Source organism: Drosophila rhopaloa, unplaced genomic scaffold (genome assembly GCF_018152115.1).
Source record: "Drosophila rhopaloa isolate 14029-0021.01 unplaced genomic scaffold, ASM1815211v1 contig_167, whole genome shotgun sequence".
In the NCBI taxonomy this organism is placed as follows: Eukaryota; Metazoa; Arthropoda; class Insecta; order Diptera; family Drosophilidae; genus Drosophila; species Drosophila rhopaloa.
Window position 1 is genome coordinate 10,326,271 of NW_025335047.1, and position 18,559 is coordinate 10,344,829.

At 42.9% G+C, this 18,559-nt stretch overlaps 1 protein-coding gene across 1 annotated transcript; it reads left to right on the plus strand.

The window, feature by feature from the left end:
* The first annotated feature begins 2,646 nt into the window (after window positions 1–2,646).
* Window positions 2,647–11,539, plus strand: LOC108044633 (box A-binding factor). Its single transcript, XM_017123701.2, is given in 7 exon segments — window positions 2,647–3,181; window positions 7,341–7,666; window positions 8,248–8,948; window positions 8,951–9,177; window positions 9,657–10,152; window positions 10,690–11,014; window positions 11,085–11,539. Coding segments are annotated over 7 exon segments (2,217 nt in total). The 5' UTR covers window positions 2,647–3,136; the 3' UTR covers window positions 11,182–11,539.
* Window positions 11,540–18,559: the final 7,020 nt, after the last annotated feature.

Here is an 18,559-nt window from a genome sequence, read left to right on the forward strand (position 1 = left end):
CGAGAAGCGCAGAATGCAGCCGCCAAAAGGGAGAGCCATTACAGAAACTTCCATTTCCATTCCGCCTTAATTCGATTGAGCCACGCCATTGCGGACTGGCAGGGATTGGGCAACCATTCGGGGTTGGATCATCGTCGGGGAGTGGAGTGGTGTGGAGTGGGCTCGGATCGCACCCCTTCCGCTGGCTATAATTAAAACTATGGCGCACGCCTTTGTTGGCACTGGGGCATTTAATTTCCAAAGAGTTCTTCCCCTTATCAGAACAGCCCGTTCGCCGCCAAACAAAATGGGAAAAAAACAAAAGTATAAAAATAATATTATTATGACAAAAGAAGAACAGAATGGTACAATATATAAATTAAATTCCATAGCGTCATTCCGGAGACAGATCGGCGATACTGTCAACTGGCCAAGAACACTTGTGGGTAGATAAGTTTCTGGCTTTTGTTTTTTGGTTCTCGGTTTTTGGTTCTCGGTTTGCTTGGGGCTTTCATTGGCGCACCACTTGAAACTGCACGGATGTGGACAAGTTGAAGGGTGTGCGATTCCGGACGATTCCGTCCACGATATGCCGTGGTCAGCAATCTTAAGACTCTGTCTGTTCTGCCGCCCCTAAGTCTTGCGTCTTAGGGTCGTAAATTCGCTGGCAAAGCGCCTAAAGCCCGACGCGGCGGTGCCATCAATTAGGGTATTAATTGCCCGGCTCTGCCAGGCCAAAAAAAAAATGAACTCGATGAGTCAGTTTGTCCCGGGGATCCAGTTTGTTTAGGGGGCGACTGCCGTCGGAGTGTCCTCCTCTCGCATTAATCTCCTGTAATGTTGAATTCGTGTTGCGTTTGTAGCGCCATTTGTAAGGCGACGCCGGGCGATCGAAACTGGCATTGCTGTCAGCTTTTTGAGTGATTAATCACTGCCAAGATATTTTGCGACATGCAGCAGCAGCTACTATTAGATACTTTTTGTCTGTCGGTTTTGCTCTTAAGATTTGCCCATGATTTATGCGCCACATGAGTTGCAACAATTAAAATTATCGCTTCAAGCGATTTCCATTCATGGGAGGAGCAGAAAGTTGCCAGTAATTGTGGCATTATAAGCAACTCAGGAGGGAAGCTCTTGCTCAGCTCGGCTGTGCATGTTAATGGCCGTCATATATCTGCTTGTTTTATGACTTTAACTATAAACAATTTATGATTTGCTGGGCCAACTTGGCTGGGTGTCCAAGATATGCGACTAACTCCCAGATTGCTGCTCTTGAAAGGAGTGAAAGCCACGAGTATGGATGTTGGGGTTTAACTTTAAGTGGGAAAAATAACCAATTATCATGATTAATATATAGTTTTTTTCACAGAAGTTTTAAATCGAAATGGTAGGAGAAAAATAACGGAGAAACTTTATAGGAAATGCCCGGTTTCTAAAAACCGTTCAAATATTATAATGTATAATGTATTACAAAATACAATTTGATTTGTGCTAGCACAAGATACATTGTTATATTATTGAAAGAGTTGTATATAATACCTGACCAGCTAGTTTAAATAACAAAGATGTATTTAATATTAACATTTTCAAAATGTGATCAGAAACGGAAAAATCATAGAACAATGTTTCATTCATAAGAATTCAAGACAAGTATTAAATATTACTGCCATTGAAAATATATAATATGGAAAACCAATTCAAATGTTTTCTAATAACCACACCGATAAGAAATTGTAAGTCGTTCTTGAAAATTAATCATTGAGTAATCATTATATTGAATCTTTGCTTACAAAGTATCAGTAATGGATTGTTCGAAAAATGTATCAAAAAATCTGATCGAGCACTCCACTTGCACAGCCACTTGAAACCCAATCTTTCACAGACTGGTGACATTTCGGAGACTTGGCAATGTATTCCCAGCACCTGATCCTCGACCACATGTGTCCCTGCCACCTGCCTCCTGCCCCTCCTGCCCCTCCACCCCATCGATTTTCATTAGTTACAACACTCGAGGGGCGATTGTGAAGTGGGAAATTGGGGAAGTGGAGCGGTCGAGTTGTCAAAGCGGCCCACATTCGAGCAAGTAAGTGTTCGTGGGGTCATATAAAGCTTCATGCCCATGCCCAGTCCCATGCCCAGACCCATGCCCAGACCCATGCCCAGACCCATGCCCAGATCCATGGCAAGACCCATACCCAGACCCACTTTCCAGGCCCAAGCCCGATCCGCTGGCATTGTGTTGACGTTGACTAACGTTGGCCGTGTTTATTAGTTTGCCAGAAAAGTGTTTTATGAGTGCAATTAGAAAATGCGCTAGACTAAATTGCACAATTGACAAATAGCTGGGGTGGTATGGTGGGGGTGGCGGTGAATTCCGGGCTGGAATTGGAATCAAATGTGTGTGCCTGGGCTGAACTGTGCCGGCTGGTGGGTCTCTTGACGCCACTCTTCGGAACATCGGCACATCGGCACACCGGCACACATCGGAACATGGAAACTTGGGAACGGCGGCCGAGCACGCAGGCGCAATTTGTATCTCACGGATACTTATCGCATCCGAGGCACCAACACTCGTGAACTGACTTATCGCAAATAAGGCGATAAGATAACCAATACCAGGTCGGGCGGTACAGAATAAATCATAACGCTGCCACACGGACGGGACCGCGCACCCACACAGGTGTGGGTCCGCCCAACCGCAGAGGTGCTGTGTGCGCATCGGTGTGGGTAGCTAATTGGGCGGCAGACGCGCGGCAGGCACAGGCACAGGCACCGCATTGCGTCGCCGTCGTTGTTGTCATCGCAAGTGAGGTGCTCAGTGCTCAGTGCCCAGAACCACCGCCAAATAGCACTTCGTATCACTGCTAACCGCTAAAGGTTGCGCGCGGGAAAACAGCCACCATCGCCATACGGATGACAGCACCATATCCAGATCGCCCCCAAAGTTCCTGCCGTTTTACTCAATTGGCGCGCCTAAATTTAAACAAGAAGTGTATCTCGGCAACCCAGAAAAACACCTGGACACGCCGTGCATGTGATAACTTTTGAAAAACAACGAAACAAAAAACACAACAGAACTGAATTCAAGTGATAAAAAACCAAACTAAGATAAAACGCTGGAGCAAAGCCAAAGAAGCGCCGAGGGTAAATCAATTTGATGGTCTGCAAAACTATCTCAACGAGTTTAAAAATGCAGCTGAAGGTGGGTAACACAAAACTGTACAACTGTACAAATTATTATATAAATTAGCAATGAAACTTACGAGATTTTTGTGAAATGGAATTGTGATAAAAATCATTTTTTAGCGCATTTCGGTTTTGGTTTGCGTTTTCCCTTTTTTTTGTGCATTAGTCCTTTTTTTAATAACCTTTTTTGATTTACTGTTGACGAATTTTTACTATTTATTTCTTAAATAACAAAAATTCAATCCCAGAATGTGATCGGCTCACTTAATAAATTAAGCAGCCAAATGTGAACTCTTTTTTTAATACCTTTTTGGGACTCAATTTACGAGATCTCTATAAGCCTATCTATCATTTCAACTTTGTTAAAAAGACAAGATCATAAAAAGTTTTTAACGTTTTCTCACACAAGTTCATTAAGCTAAATAGACAAGCCATATGGGGCCATAAAATGGGACTCTTAAAGTTTAAAGATCAGCCGCAAAACACGAATAAATATTACTTTATTAATTAATGGAGAGTTAAGAGCTTTAAAATGGATTTATAGCTGAAAAAACGTTTAAAGAAATCCCATACGTTTCATATCCTTTCAAGTGCTAAATCAGAAAAAGATTTTCAGTCAGTAAACGGCAGCGGTATAGATATTATTTTCAGTCCTAGCGCCGGAGAATGAGATAAGGCAAATTGATTTATAATGAATGACTCATCTGGGATGCAGCGGCAAAACTGCGACACTTATTTTTTGTGTCCGCTCTTAAAAGAAAAACCGAACCCATTAAGAAAACGAGAATGAGAACCAAAACGAAAACGAAAACGGGGCAACAAAAAAGCAAGTTAAATGTGGAAAGATGGCTAATCTTTATGAGGCCCAAATTCAGCTGCGATCGGAGGTGGCGTCAAAATACCTTTGACAAAAATAAAATTTGAAACACGCTAGCCGACTTCGACATTTGCTTCATTCATGAAAAAAAAGGACACTTTTCAGTTGGACACACGGATAATGTGAAATTTATGTCAATCTTATCACCTCGCTTTGGTCCTGGTCCTGGTTTTCGTCCTGGTTCTCGTCCTGGTTCTTATCCCTGCCCCGAGCCTATCCTTCGGGGTCGGGGTGGGTTCATGAATGAAGCGGCGATTGCCAACCCTTGGCCCATTTGGGGGTTACTTTTCCCAGCCGGAAGTGGCCAGCCGGCCAATGGAAAGCCAGTCCGTTAACAGTTGCTCAATGGCGGCATCGATAGTTGCAGTTCCAGTTGCAGATACTTTTATTAGACACGCGTCACGTCGCGTCGCCAGTTGACAGTTGATGGCTGATAGGACGAGGGCGAAGGTTGCGATTGATGGCCCTTTAATAGAGCTGTAAATGCAGCTGGCAGCCGAACCGCTTATCTCACTTTCATTAGTTGCTGCAACTGCAATGGACTCTAATTAATCGGGGGATCTTCCAACGATGGGTAGATAGAAAGAGTAATAACTGCCTTTTTTATTTGAAGAAGGTTTCAGTATATCCAAAAGATGACTAGACTTGACTACAAAATTGTTTACTCTTTTCTCTGCTTTGAAGTTAATTTAAAAATAAACAGAGGCTAGTTAATTCTTAATGATGTAAGTTAAGGAAGTTGAAAAAAAAACGCATATGCTATCCAAATATGGAATGTTGAATATATCGTAATTTTCACTTCAAACTGTAGTTAGGTTAAAAAGTTAAAGGTTTTAGGTATATATCCCACACGATCAAAATAAAAGCTTTTTTAGAAGATCTATTAAATATAAAGTTAGTATATATATATATATATTTCCCTAAATTAATTATTTTTTACATTTTAAGCTCTCAGATACAGATAAAAATGTAAAACTTTTAAATACCTCACAAATCATTTGTTGGAAACTCTGGTATTATGGACTTGTTAAATTTATTTCAAAGAAATAACAATTTTCAATTTACAAAGTATGCGAAATTGTATTATCTGAAATAAATATTTAGTATATATCGCTCCAATGCATTACAGAAATGTGGAGCAAGTCTAAAAATCATTGAATGTTGGGTCAGAGCTGCCCTCGAGATTTGCTCAACCACAAACCCAAGCTCAACGAAAGCGAAATGAGGTGCGATTATATATAGCCGATATCTTTTGTTTATATAGATAAAGTCGGAGCCTATGTGTGTGTGTGAGTGGCTGTGGGTGTGACTGGGCAGATTTCATTCATAAGTTCAGCGGGCACCACACCCTCGCAACGGTCTTGACTAAGCCGAGCAAATAGCACATGCCACTCGCGGGGTGACAAACAACTCTTGCCCAACTTATTGTAATTCTTGGATTTATCTGTCCCTATTGATGACGTAGGGATTCCAACCATGACCTCTCAGTCTCAGGCCCAGCAGCAGCAGCTACTGATTATGTACATTGATAGCGCCCGGATAAGATATTGTCCGTATCGTTCGGCCGTAGTATCTTAACTTTTTCGCGGTACATGGCACGTGCATGGGGGCATACCTATCGTACTACTATATACACACTCAAAGTCGGGTTTATCTACAGTTGGCCAGCCGATTGTCAAAGTGACGTTTGCACCACATTATCTCGCCCTCTTTCCTCCTCAGGGAATTCTTTGAACTTTGGCCAAGACGTCTAATGCACTAACTTTTCCCCTTAACAACTTCCTCTTCTATTTCTTTTACGTAAATAGTTTAACTTTGTACCTAGTAAGCGGGTAATTTTTCGTTTTTATGACTGTTAACACATCGACGAGTTCAATGAATCATGGTTGGCCTTAGCTTGTATCCACACATAAAATGTATCAATCATTTGTGCCAAGTCAGCGAAAAGTTCTGTGTAAAATGAATCAATTATAATTTAACGGAAGGTAAATAAGAATTTGGGGTTTACTTAAAATGGGAATTTCTTTGAAGTTACCAAACAGATTGAATGTAAACTAGAAGCTTCTGTTCGATGGTATTCTATGAATAAATAATTTATTATTGGGAAATCAAAGTTTACATAAAGTGATGAATCGTTCCAAAGCTACCGGATGTAGATGTTGACAAGTTTTTTTAAAATTAAATATTTATTTATCTAGTATAAAAGCCATGTTTCGAACAATCTTGGGTTACGAACGTTATCTCCAAATTATATTTTATTTTACAAAATGCTGAAATTTAAAAATTATTCTGATAAATACTTCTAGTAAAGATTGTACTTGAAGTGAAGCATTTTTTTAAAATGGTATAGAACCACATCAGTAGTTCATGAAAAAATATATTAAATAAACTTTGAGACCCAGATATTTATACTCTTAAGCAATATAAATGTTATTAATATGCATTGAGGAGTTTGAAATAATTATTTTAATTAGTTTTCCTTTCTGAATATAACACATACTTGCTGGCTTACCATCCTTGAATATTGCCATTGATTTCCCCAGACGTGTGTGTATTGAACATGGGTTACACATGGGCACACAAGTTATATTGCATATTTATAGCTCTAGTAAAGGTGAAGCCCACCTGAAAGCCTCCCAGCTATATGACACTTGTGAAGAGCAGGCGGGCGGCAAATTCCAGCCGGGCCGCATCGTGAATCAGGTGACAGTGACGATCGAATGTGTTGACACAAGTTCGAGGATGGGGCTGTGGTGGAGGTGCAAGTGGAAGTGGATGTGGAAGTGCCACCCCCAACGGAATGAGGTCATAAACCCAAGTCGACTGACGTACGGCGGGGAAAGCAAAACGATTTTATGGCCAGCTTTAATTTCCGCCAACAACCAAAAACAAAAAAACAAAACCCGAATACACAACGAAAATGAAAACGAAACCAAGAAACCGCCGCACTGAGTTTAGGGTTCTGTGAGCAAATACTTCTTCTGGTGGAAATGAAATGGAATAAAAGTGAAAAATGTGTTCGACAATGTTGACACTGAGCGGCCGAAAGGAGAGGGGCCGTCTTGAAGCCCGTCTCCGTTTCTGGTACTTTATGGTTGTAGGCGACAAATTGAGCTGTGAGTCGCGAGAGCGGGCGGCCTTTTTGAAGTCCGACTCAGACGTTTTGGCCCGGGCCGCGTTTGTTGACTTTTGTGGCGGAAATCGCGGCGGCCAGTTCGCACTGCGTGGCCGGAACTGGAGCCACACTTTTGAGGCAGGCCGAGCGAAACATTCAACACTTGTCGCTTGCTCATTGCAGATGGAACAGCAGACAACGCAGCAGCAGCAGCAGCAGCAACAATTGCAACAGCAGCAGCAGCAGCAACAGCAGACGGTTCTGACCAAGCAGCAGCTCCAATTGCTGGACAAGATCAAGCTCGAGTCCAGCAACGGAGCCGAGCAGCTGTCGCAGCAGGCTGCCAGCAATCTGGAGGAGCAACAGGAGCAGCAGCAACAGCAGCAGCAACCTGCAACATCCGTGGGCGTCGTGGTGCAGACGAGTCAGGCGGGCGTCAGCGAGCCGGAGGAGCAGTACGTGGTGGTGCCACGGATCCAGCGGCGCATCCTCACCACAGCGGGCACACTGTAAGTATAGAAAAAATCACTAGAGGGGAGGAAAGTGTTTGAATATTTCGCGAAAAAACAATATCATCGAGGTTTTCAGTTTTAGAGTCATGTGTTTTATTTGTTTTTGGACCGTACCGTTCTGTCAATCGTTTTTCGAATTGTAGTTGCTTAGTACTATCATGAATTAATACAAATATTTCGCTAATTCCAAAAGAACGGTTACTATGATAATAGGTATTACAAATTTTTTTTAAGCATTAGGTAACACAATATTTTTGCCTTCTGATTTGAATTAAAATTAACATAATTTTAATATTACTTAATGAACTAACTTATACTTTAACTTATAGGAAAGAGAAAATATAGGGATAATTTGGTGTTATTTACACAATGTATTTCGTCAGAAATGGATTAAATATTTATATGATATTGCATTTATTATCTGTGAGTTTTTAGTGTATATTATTTTCATTATTTTTCCTATTTCAACTAAAATATTTGAATAAAAAAGCTTATAGTTGAAATTGTATAAAATATGTTTATTTAATAGTTGTTGTTATGTTGTTCCATTACCATATTAAGTAATATTAAAATTTCAGTGAGCTGAACGAAGCCCGTGAAGGAGAGCCGAGCACAAACGCCAGCAACGCGAGTTCGGGATCCGCTCCGGATAGCCACATCGAGTACCAGCGCAGTGCGCACCACTCGCCCGGAGCCACCCACTACGTACAGATGGCGCCACGCAACGCGGAGGTGCCGGAGCAGGTGGGAACCGCCGCCGGAGCTCCACCCGGTGCCATATTCGCCTATCCCTCCGGGCAGATCATCTGCAGCGGCGACGATGTGGCGGCCATTAAGATCGAGACCATCGAGAAGGGCGAGGCGGCGGGGGAGTCACAGCAACAGCAGCAGCAACTGCAGCAACACCAGCAGCAGCAGCAGCAACAGCAATGTCCCACGCCCAATGGCGGCAGCTATGGAGAGACCATAGTTATCAGCAGCGAGGCGGAGGCACTGCAGCATCACCACCAGCAGCAGCAGCAGCAGCACCAGCAGCAGCAACAACACCACCAGCATCAGGCGGCAGTTGCAGCAGCGGCGGCCCAGGCGGTTCACATAGCCACCAGTTCGCATGGCGGCACCGTGCGCTTCGTCACGGAGGACGGACGCTTCACCACCGCCGGACCGGAGACGTCCGCCTCGAATCTGTACTACGATGCCCCCGTGGTGGATGGCAGTGTGCACGCCAACGAGTCCAAGACGTACGCCGATCTGGGCAACGCCTACACCCCATTCCCCCCAGCTCCAGCTTCAATAGCAACAGCTATGCGGCCACTCTGCAGCAGGGCAACACCATCTACAGTGTACCGGGCACCGGGCAGTTCCTGGCCAAGTCCGAGTCCGGCCTCAACCAGCTGCGCCAGGCCGGTCCGGCCACCTTCCAGACGATATCCTTCAACGACAGCGGCAACCCCATCGAGGCCCTGTGGACCTCACCCGCTCCGCCGGAGTACCAGAATGTGCCTTTCGTAAGTAGTTACTAGTCAACTAACGGAGTAAAATTATCTGACCATAAGACTATCATTTAAGAATAACTATTAGAATTAAACAAATGTTCTCGAAACCAAGACTAAATAATGACAAAAGATAACACTTAGGCCTTGATGAAAGGATGAAAAAGAACGTAAGACAAATCAAGACTTAAAACTGCTAACGCCTATTACTAAAATTAAAAAAAAAGTTATCCAATCAGATTTCTGATTTTTTGTTCGAAACTATATTGAACCAAATGTTTGATTGTATTATACATTTTGTAAATTTATTATTGTAAATTTATTATTGAAAGTAATTATTCAGTAAATTTGATTTCAATATAAGCAACATAAGAAAAAATTATTTAGAATTCCAACTTGGAAATTCTTGAATTTATATTGTATTTAAAGCGTAGTATTTTATTTAAATTTTATTTTTATGCCATTAACTAACTTATCTTCTCTGTGCTCCACAGGGCAGCTTCCACCCGCAGGTAATTGATGAGTACACCACCGGCAACATGACCACCACCCACTGGTCGCCCGCCGGGAGCATCGGACAGTACGATGGGAGCCTGGTGGCGACCTCGTCCACCTCGTCGCCCAACCACGAGCTCAAGTGCGAGAACTGCCACTCGCCGTTGATGCGCAAGGGCGTCGAGTACTTCTGCCCCAACTGCCCGCCCTTCATGCGGATGGCGCCGCGCATGCCCCAGCGGCAGGCGAAGCCCAAGGCCGCCGCCGCCCCCAACAACCGGCGCAACGGGGTCACCTGCGCCAACTGCCAGACCAACTCGACCACGCTGTGGCGCCGCAACAACGAGGGGAATCCGGTGTGCAACGCTTGCGGGCTGTACTTCAAGCTGCACAACATGAACCGCCCACTCTCGATGAAGAAGGAGGGCATCCAGAAGCGGAAGCGCAAGCCAAAGAACAACGGAGGAGCTCCCATGCACCGGGCACCGCTGCCAAGTAAGTACGCCTATCGTGGAATAAGAAGGGTATTTTATAGGCTAGGTATCTATGACTTTTAAAAAACCTAAATACGTAAATCATCAAATGATCAAATGATTATTTTAGAGGACAAAAAGCTACTACATTGATTTCTCGAAAATGTAATGGTATTTTGCTTTAATATTAGGTAACCGGGTTAAAAAAAAGAAATAGACAATCATATAAAAAGTTTGATTTAATAATTTTTAAAATCAACAAAGTTATAATACAACTTTCTTCTCTAACCATTTAAAATGCAAATATACTCTGTCATATTTAAATAATATAAAATATATAGAAAGTAATTGGAGTTTTGACCTGTTTGTGCGGTCTTAGGATTTTTCCATTCCGAACTATTAAGGCAAGCAAAGAGGTGGCTTAAGCTTATGATTATGATAGGAGATCTCTAAATTAAGTTCTAATTTTAAATGTTAATTCTATTAGGGTATAATTATATATCTCAAATTTATACAATACTAATCCCAACTCTTGGCTTGTTCCTGTTCCCACCACCAGGCATGTCGCAAGGAGTCAACCTGATGGCGAATAGTCCGCTTTATCCATCCCAAGTGCCGGTGAGCATGCTGAATAGTCAGCAGAATGCCAGTCCGGAGCTGCACGACATGTCGACGACGGGTCCGGCGGGTGGACCCCGGGTGGTGGCCATCTCCCTCAACTCGTCGGCCCCGCCCACCGCCGACGGAACGCTCAACATGTCCGCTCGTCACCACGTGACGGGTGAGAGCCACTCGCCCTACAGTCAGCACTCGACGTCGACGCCCCAAAGCCAGTCGCCGCATCTGCCCAGCACAGTGGCGATAAACCGCCAGATAGTCCAGCCGTGAGTTGAGGATCTTCCTCTATCCCATTTCGATCTCTAATTATGATCTCTATTTTGTAAAACCCCACAGAGTACCCACAATCGAAAGCGGTCGCAGTTCCAACAGTGAGCTGACCCCCAGCGTAATCACGCGCACTGGACTCCCAGAGCGATCATCGAATAACTAAGCTAACCAACTAACCCTAAACTTAACTACAAACTAAAGTAATCTAACGTAATCGTAACCAAAATGTCAAAATTGCCAAAATATTTATTTAAGCCCTAGCCATAGATATATAGAGCCAAGACCAATGTCCCAGTTAGAGGAAGAAATACTTTTCGTCTTCCTCCTTTTTAGTCAACTGCTTACAGCAAAAATAGTTTGAAATGATTTGTGCCAATCACTTAGGATCACTTTGGATCCACAGCGCTGTACTCTAGAGGTAGTTTAGCGAAAAACAGCACAAGCCCATAAAGAAGCCTACGATTTTGTATGTTTAAGCCTCTTTTTTAATTCAACAAAATAAATAAGTTGTAAACACAAGACACTCGGCACTTTGATGGCTCTACCAGGTTGCAGGGAACTGCACTGGATCTCGTTATATTTCATTGTCAACAATTTGGCAGCCAACCAAATTGATCCAAATTAATTTTAATGACCCCCACAGACCACAGCGCGAGACCATAAAATCTTAACAGGTCGGAAAGCGAAAAGCCCCTTGCGATCGGGTACCCAGTTCAAAAGATCCCCGGAGCAGTGTCTAAATAGCGATTTGGTGTCATCGCTTAAAAGCCTGTCCGACGCACAACGCCGCCGCCGAGTAACGCCACCGCCTGCAGCCGCTGCCTTTGATCTGCTGATCCTCTGTCGGCGGTATGGTATGGTATGGTATGGTATGGATATGGTATGGTTTTTGGTATGGGTACGGTATGGGTATGGTATGGCAAAAATGCCCCACGGCCCGAAGATGGAGTTCAGTTCGCCAGTGCGGCCGAAGGAGGTATATTATTAACGCCTTGGGTTGGGGTCTCCACAGTCCGCAGCCTTCTTTTTGTTTTTGGCGTACGCTCGATCAATTAGGCAAACTTGTTTTACGACCGCTTTTATTAGCGTCCGCTCTGGCCGGCGCTCCAAGTTTACCGACTCCAACTAAAGCTGCGGCTCAAAAGGAGGCTTTAAAGTTGTGTTTGTGGTTTCGGATTCGGTTGTGGTTGTGCCTCTGGGACTGGGGTGCGAATGAGTAATGAGACGGAGGTCCCAGCACCCGGCAGCTATGGAATGTGTTGGAAAAAATTATGTGCAGCGTCAAGTTGTGCAAGTGGAATGGAATGGCTTTGAATGGAATGGAATGAAATGCTCTGGACTAGTGGAGCGATATTTTCGGGGTGGAAGTGAAATAGGGAAAGGTTTTCTTTAGCCTATGATATAAAAATATGACTAGGCATAAGGAAGGAATCCTCGTCGGTTTTGAAGAAATTCATATTTTTGGCAGATTTTGTTATCAACTCAAGTTTTGGTTTTTGATTAAAATTCTGGGAAAAGGGTAAAATGTTGGTATATTATACATCTATAATTTCGTTAATAAATTTCCAATCGATTGGCATTCACAGGAAAACATTTCTTAGGTGCTCCGATGCCTAAAACAATCATTCTCTTGGTTTTAAGTCTAACGTTAGAACAAAAAATCTTTAATTTATAACCTAAATCCAGAAAAATCCACTGGATATTCGGTTTTTTGATAAAAACTCTGGGAAATAATGTTCAAATGTTGGAATGTCATACCTCGTTGAACTCGTTTTAAAATTTCCAATCGATTGGTATTCACAGCTAAAAAAAATAATGTGAGGCCCATTTTTGTAAAAAATGATGATGAAACCTCTTACAAAAAATGCAAAAATCGAAAAAATAACTAATTTTTTCCAAATTCAAACTGGAATGGATTGGTAGGTCCTCAGCTGCATAAAACTGTAATTTTTTGACCGTGGCTCTTGTTTTGGCTAAACTAGAACCAAAAAGCCCCTATTTTTATTTTTTAAAACAATGGGAAACAATGGTAAATGGCATTTACCGACCGGAAAGGAGCAGCTACTTCATACGCTTTTTAATTAGTCCCGACAGACACACTCAAGGAATATCGGAATCGCAATTGTATTTATGCTTTAATAACTCGGCAATCCATAATAAGCGAACCACTAATTGCTGCCGCACCTGTGGCCAGCGGCACATCCTCTGCAGCAGCGAATTAAAACATTAGCGGCCAACCTGTTCCATTTCCCATTTCCATGGCGATGTGCGCGGGGGGGCGGAGGGGCGGCGAGACCGTAAAATAATAATTCAATGTGACAGGCAACAAGATACGACAGCGGGCGCCATTTTTCAGATGCCACCACGCCGCACTCCCCTTTTGCCGATCTCCTGGCACACTTACCATGCAAGTTGCAACGCTCTGACATTATCGCTGGAATTATGACAGACGTACAACGGCGCAAGAAATGAGGGACTCGCTGGGGGAAAAAAAGCGATCCGCTAATCTCCGGAGCCTTGCATGCATTTGAATTTCTATTAAGTTAATTGCAATTGGCCAAGGCGAACGCGCATTTGTTCATGTCCAATAACAGTTAAGTAACGATTGTTTTTTACACAGAAAGAAAAAATATACATGAAATGATGTGAGGAACAATAGATTATTGTAAATATCATTTCTGACCTTATACTAACATATCAGTTTTTTATATGAGTTGCAATTATTGATATGATGTGAAGAACAATAGCAAATCAACTTTCAATATCAACATGACTTAAAGAGAAACAATATTTTTAAACATTTTATTCTGATATTACTGGCAATAATCTATTCTAAATCTTTTGCTAAACTTCATAAGCGACCATTTACATAAAAAAGATATCTCCAAATATTTATTAAATGTTTTTTTTCCGTGCAGATATGATGTGAATAGATTGGGAGGGCAGGGCAGGGTATGCCAGGGGGGCATAAAAGCCAACATAAAGTCGAAACTGTCAACTCTCCCACTCCCTTTGCATTTAATTAGCCAGCGTTGACCACCTAGCACGGCGGCCTCTTGAACCCGCCTCGAACTGGATCTCGAACCCGAAAAGTCGAAAAGTCGAGAAGACGAAAACCCTAAACCGGGTCCGAGGCGCCACTTAGCCAACTTCAAAGTGCGGCCGCAGTCGCGGGTTGGCTGCATTGCATCTTGGCCGGACTGCAAGCTACCATCATCGTCAGCGTCATCTTCATGGCTGGCATTACAAATCGACAAACGACACGAAAATGCGCTTTAACATCGCGCAGTTAAAATAGATAAAAGCCGATAGTCGGACGCCGCCGTCCAACTGCAAGTCCGTATAGTGAGGGTTTTCGAGGGAGTGGAGAGGGTCCAGGGGAACCCTAAGATCGGGATCGAATGGGAGTATCATTTGTTTTGGCCAAAGCTTGGGAGATCTAAAACAGGCAGATTATAGTTAAAAATGGTTTCTATTAGTTACCTATATATTTAAGCTTTCTAAGCATTTCAAACAGATTAATTGGATTTCGAGTTCTAGCTGATATGATATCTGAAGGAAACTTTGCTCATCTTTCAGAACATCACCCTTAAATAGTTTAGATTTTAGTTTCTGGTACAAAGACTGTTATTTAAATTATACTTTTTGAGTCCTGAAAATGTAACAAATTTATGTTTGTTCTTAATTAAGCAAGATATAAAGATGAATACCTATAATGATAGAAAATCGACATAAAATCAAAAAAAAAGTTCATAATCAATACTTTTTAGAAATCACCTTTTATATTTTTTTTACAATACTCTGAAATTAAATTTTAATTTGACAATAAATTGCTATTCCCCACTTCTTGATATACAATACACTGAAACACCAGCACTCAAATCCCCCGTCAAAACAAAAGACACACCCAAAGATCCAGTGACGTCACAAGAGCAGCAGCAGCATCGACTTAACCGCTTCGTTTTGATTTCTAGGAAAAAATATCGAAATTCCAAGAATTCACACGAAAGACAAAATGCGATTGCTTTGGAAGAGCCGCAAAAGCAGGGGCAGAGGTATGGATATGGATATCGGTATGGGTATGGATATGGGTATGAGGGTTAAGGTATTCCCTTGTCTCGACTCGGCCCTTATCACAACTCACGCGCGTCTCGTTTCATTTCGGTTTTCGGCTCGGACCCGAAATCACATTATCTTCGCTCTCCGTTGCGAGATGGCGACGCAGCTAATGGATACGCCGCATCCACAGACACATCCACACGGCCAGTCGCTATAAGGTATAACATATCACAGATGACGATGATGATGGGCCCGGATCGCTCGCTCCATCTCCCTCTGTCTCTTTCTGGAGAGACGCCGCCTGGAGGAAGATTGAAGATGCGGCGCTTATCGAGAAGGAGAAAAGCAGAAAACGAAAAGATGAAGCCCGAAAAGAGTTCAGGATAGGAGTTGCAGTCCAGTCCCCAGTCCGCAGTCCGCAGTCCGCAGTCCCATCTCCTCCGCATATTTCTGTGTCGTTGCTTATCGTCCGAGCTGCAGACTTTGCCCGCCGCTGCCCCTCTCCAAGATTCCTGGCCATCGCATTTGCATCACGGAATGCAACTTGGGCAAAATGAGCTGGGAAAGGGTTCTCGGAGCCCAGAAATGTGGCGCCAAAGGAAGCGTTGAAAATGGTACTTGATCTTGATCGCGATGACTCTGGCCGACTGTAATTTAGACGGCGCCTCGATCCTTGTTTCACACTAATGCACTTGCAGCTTTTAAATGTCACCACCAGGGGCACTCCTCCACTCAGATCACGATCACAACTTCTGATGGCCAGCTAGGCCACTTTGTGATCTTGTAATGCCCTCTGGTCTTAGCCCCTCCATTGACCTGCACTTTGGTGCACCGAACAAGCGAGTTGCTCGTGTGTATTCAATTGGAATAATTAGTGATATCAGTATGGCTTCACCTGTGGCGGGAGGAGATTTCGATTTGAGCGATTGGTGTGCAGTAATGGCACTGAGTTTTAAAATGCCTTTCAAAAATAGGATGTCAGTGCACGAATTTACCCTTTTTCTTTGTTATACCCTCTTGTTGGCATTGTTCTGAAAACCCCTTAAACATTTGAACTCGCATTTGGTTATACTGTTTTTAAATGATTTATTAATAATTTAGAATATATATATGCATTTATATATTTTTTATTGTCATAAATGATATCATTTATTTGCATTTATTATTAGAGTCTCATCACTAAAATTTCCTAAAACATACACAAAATTTAAAATATACATTTTACTGCAGATAAATTTAAAATGCAAAACAAAGATTGTTCAAATTCTTTGTTAAAAAGTCATCAGTTGATGTTCAATCATTAAATTTAGCAATAACCCAATAACAGCTATTTCAATTAGTTAATCATTTCATTAACGTTACCATGTTGGGATCGTTCACCAATGCGATGCATTGAAAAGCGATAAACTTTACGACCATCTGAAGACTTAACAACTTTGTTAGGCAGGCGCCACATCCACCACAAAAGTAAAGTGGGAAAGACCCCAGATATTGGCCATAACAATTACAATGTATGGCACCCACTTACGGACAGCATCGCTCATATCGAAACCGTGGAGCAAATCTATGACTGGCATCCTCTTCAATTAGGCGCCTGCGAAAATCCTGGATGGCTTTTCATTAGTTTATCGAACGGTCACGGATGGGGGAAATATTTCAAATACTGTCCCGAAAGTGGCCCCAACCAGTTGCAATTAAAGGTTCCTTCTCTTTAACAACTGGCGCCGCTTTCGCGGGCCCTTCAACGTGAGAAAATTCCGCTCGGAATTATATGGGCAAAATGTCTCGTTATCGAGCGCCAGCATACCTGAACAAAAATGTATGTGCGTATGCTTGAGATAGTGCCCAGGAACCCCAGCCACAGGCAACAAAAAGCGTAAATGTCAAAATGCCAAAATTAATTGCAATGGCAGTGCCGTGGATAAGACGCCAGAAGGAGGCGAAAGAGCCAGGGGTCCGGCCACCACTGCCACCTCAAGGAGTCAGAGTCGGAGTCGTAGTTGGAGTCTCCACAATACTCGGCCTCAAGCCACAGCCCACTTTCCGGGCGCCACAAAGCGGAGAATGGAGCTGGGCGAAGGTCAAGGGTGGAGTTGGGTAAGGTTAAGGGGGTCTTATTGTACTTTGAAATTTTATTTAAGTCTGGAATTATAAGCTATCAATCAATTATTAGAATCTTTAGTCCTACATATAAATATGAATATTAATAATGACTAAACATATCATATTTAAATTGTCCAATGCCAAATACAAATTATAATTTAATTTCAAAGCCAATCCAGCTTTTTATTAAGGATTTTGCAAACTATTAAATTTAAAGCTTTTATAAAAAACTATTAAAAATAATTAGGAATTATTTATTTATTTGGAATCCAAATATATTTTCTATAAACGTACAACAATTAAAATCAAAACTAAATTACCCGAACAAAAATACAATTGAGGTTTAACTTTTTTCAATATCATTATAATGACTAATGCAAGTTCGCATGTTACCATTGACAATCCCTAATTATTTAGTTAAAAACTTAAATTAGGATAGAAAATAAAATGTGCTAAGTTGATCACCTGATAAAAGGTAGCCCTACGATATATAAAACCCTTTTGGGGCGCCCCTGCTGGTAGCCACCATTACAAATTCTACCACTTTTGACCCTGCCGCGACGGACTGGCGGCTTCTGCCCCAGCCCACAACCTCGGCACGCCACACCCCAGAACCCCAATCCCCAACTCCAGAACCAGAGCCACAATCGAAACCAGACGCGGGCCTGGCCTCCAGCTGGGCAGGAGCGGGGCAGTCGGTTGTCATGGTTGTCGCGGTGGCTATCACGCCTGGAAATCAGCAGGACGTCGTTGCAGCCCGACGGAGCAACTTGCAACGGAAACCCGTTTCGGGTGCTGGTCCCCATTTTGAGGTGGAGTCAGCGTTGAGGCAGCTGCGCTGCGATTGGTCAGTTGGTTTGCCCCTGGGAGTGTTGTTGTGCTGTATCTCCTGCTGTTACCGAAGTTTCTTTCCCTCGCTCCCTCCGTCCGTCTGGCTTTCATTAAAGCTTCGCATAAATTTTGTTGCATGTTTGCGACGCTTCATGTCCGTGCCACGCGGGTCCGCACGGGTATCGCACGGCTACACGCATTTCAGGTCCAATTCATTTGCAGCTCGCTTTTCCCCTTCCGTTTTCCCCCTCGGAAAACTGGAGTGGAGGCAAACGCATTTCGTGTCTGTGCCTGCTTTTTTCTTTATGATTTCGCCTGCTCGTATTTTGGCAGTTCCTATAAATAATTGAACTTTATCGTCTGCTGGCCCGCTCGCCATTTAATAAATTTAATTTGTGGTAATTGAACATTATGCTTTGGCCAGAGTTAGACACGAAAGTGGGGAATTAGAAGCTTATCGAGCTGTCCCCGCCTGAAATTCCAATTGAAAATATCCATTTCTCAGTGCTGACATGTAATTAGTAATGGAGGGAATCTCAGGGTGCGTA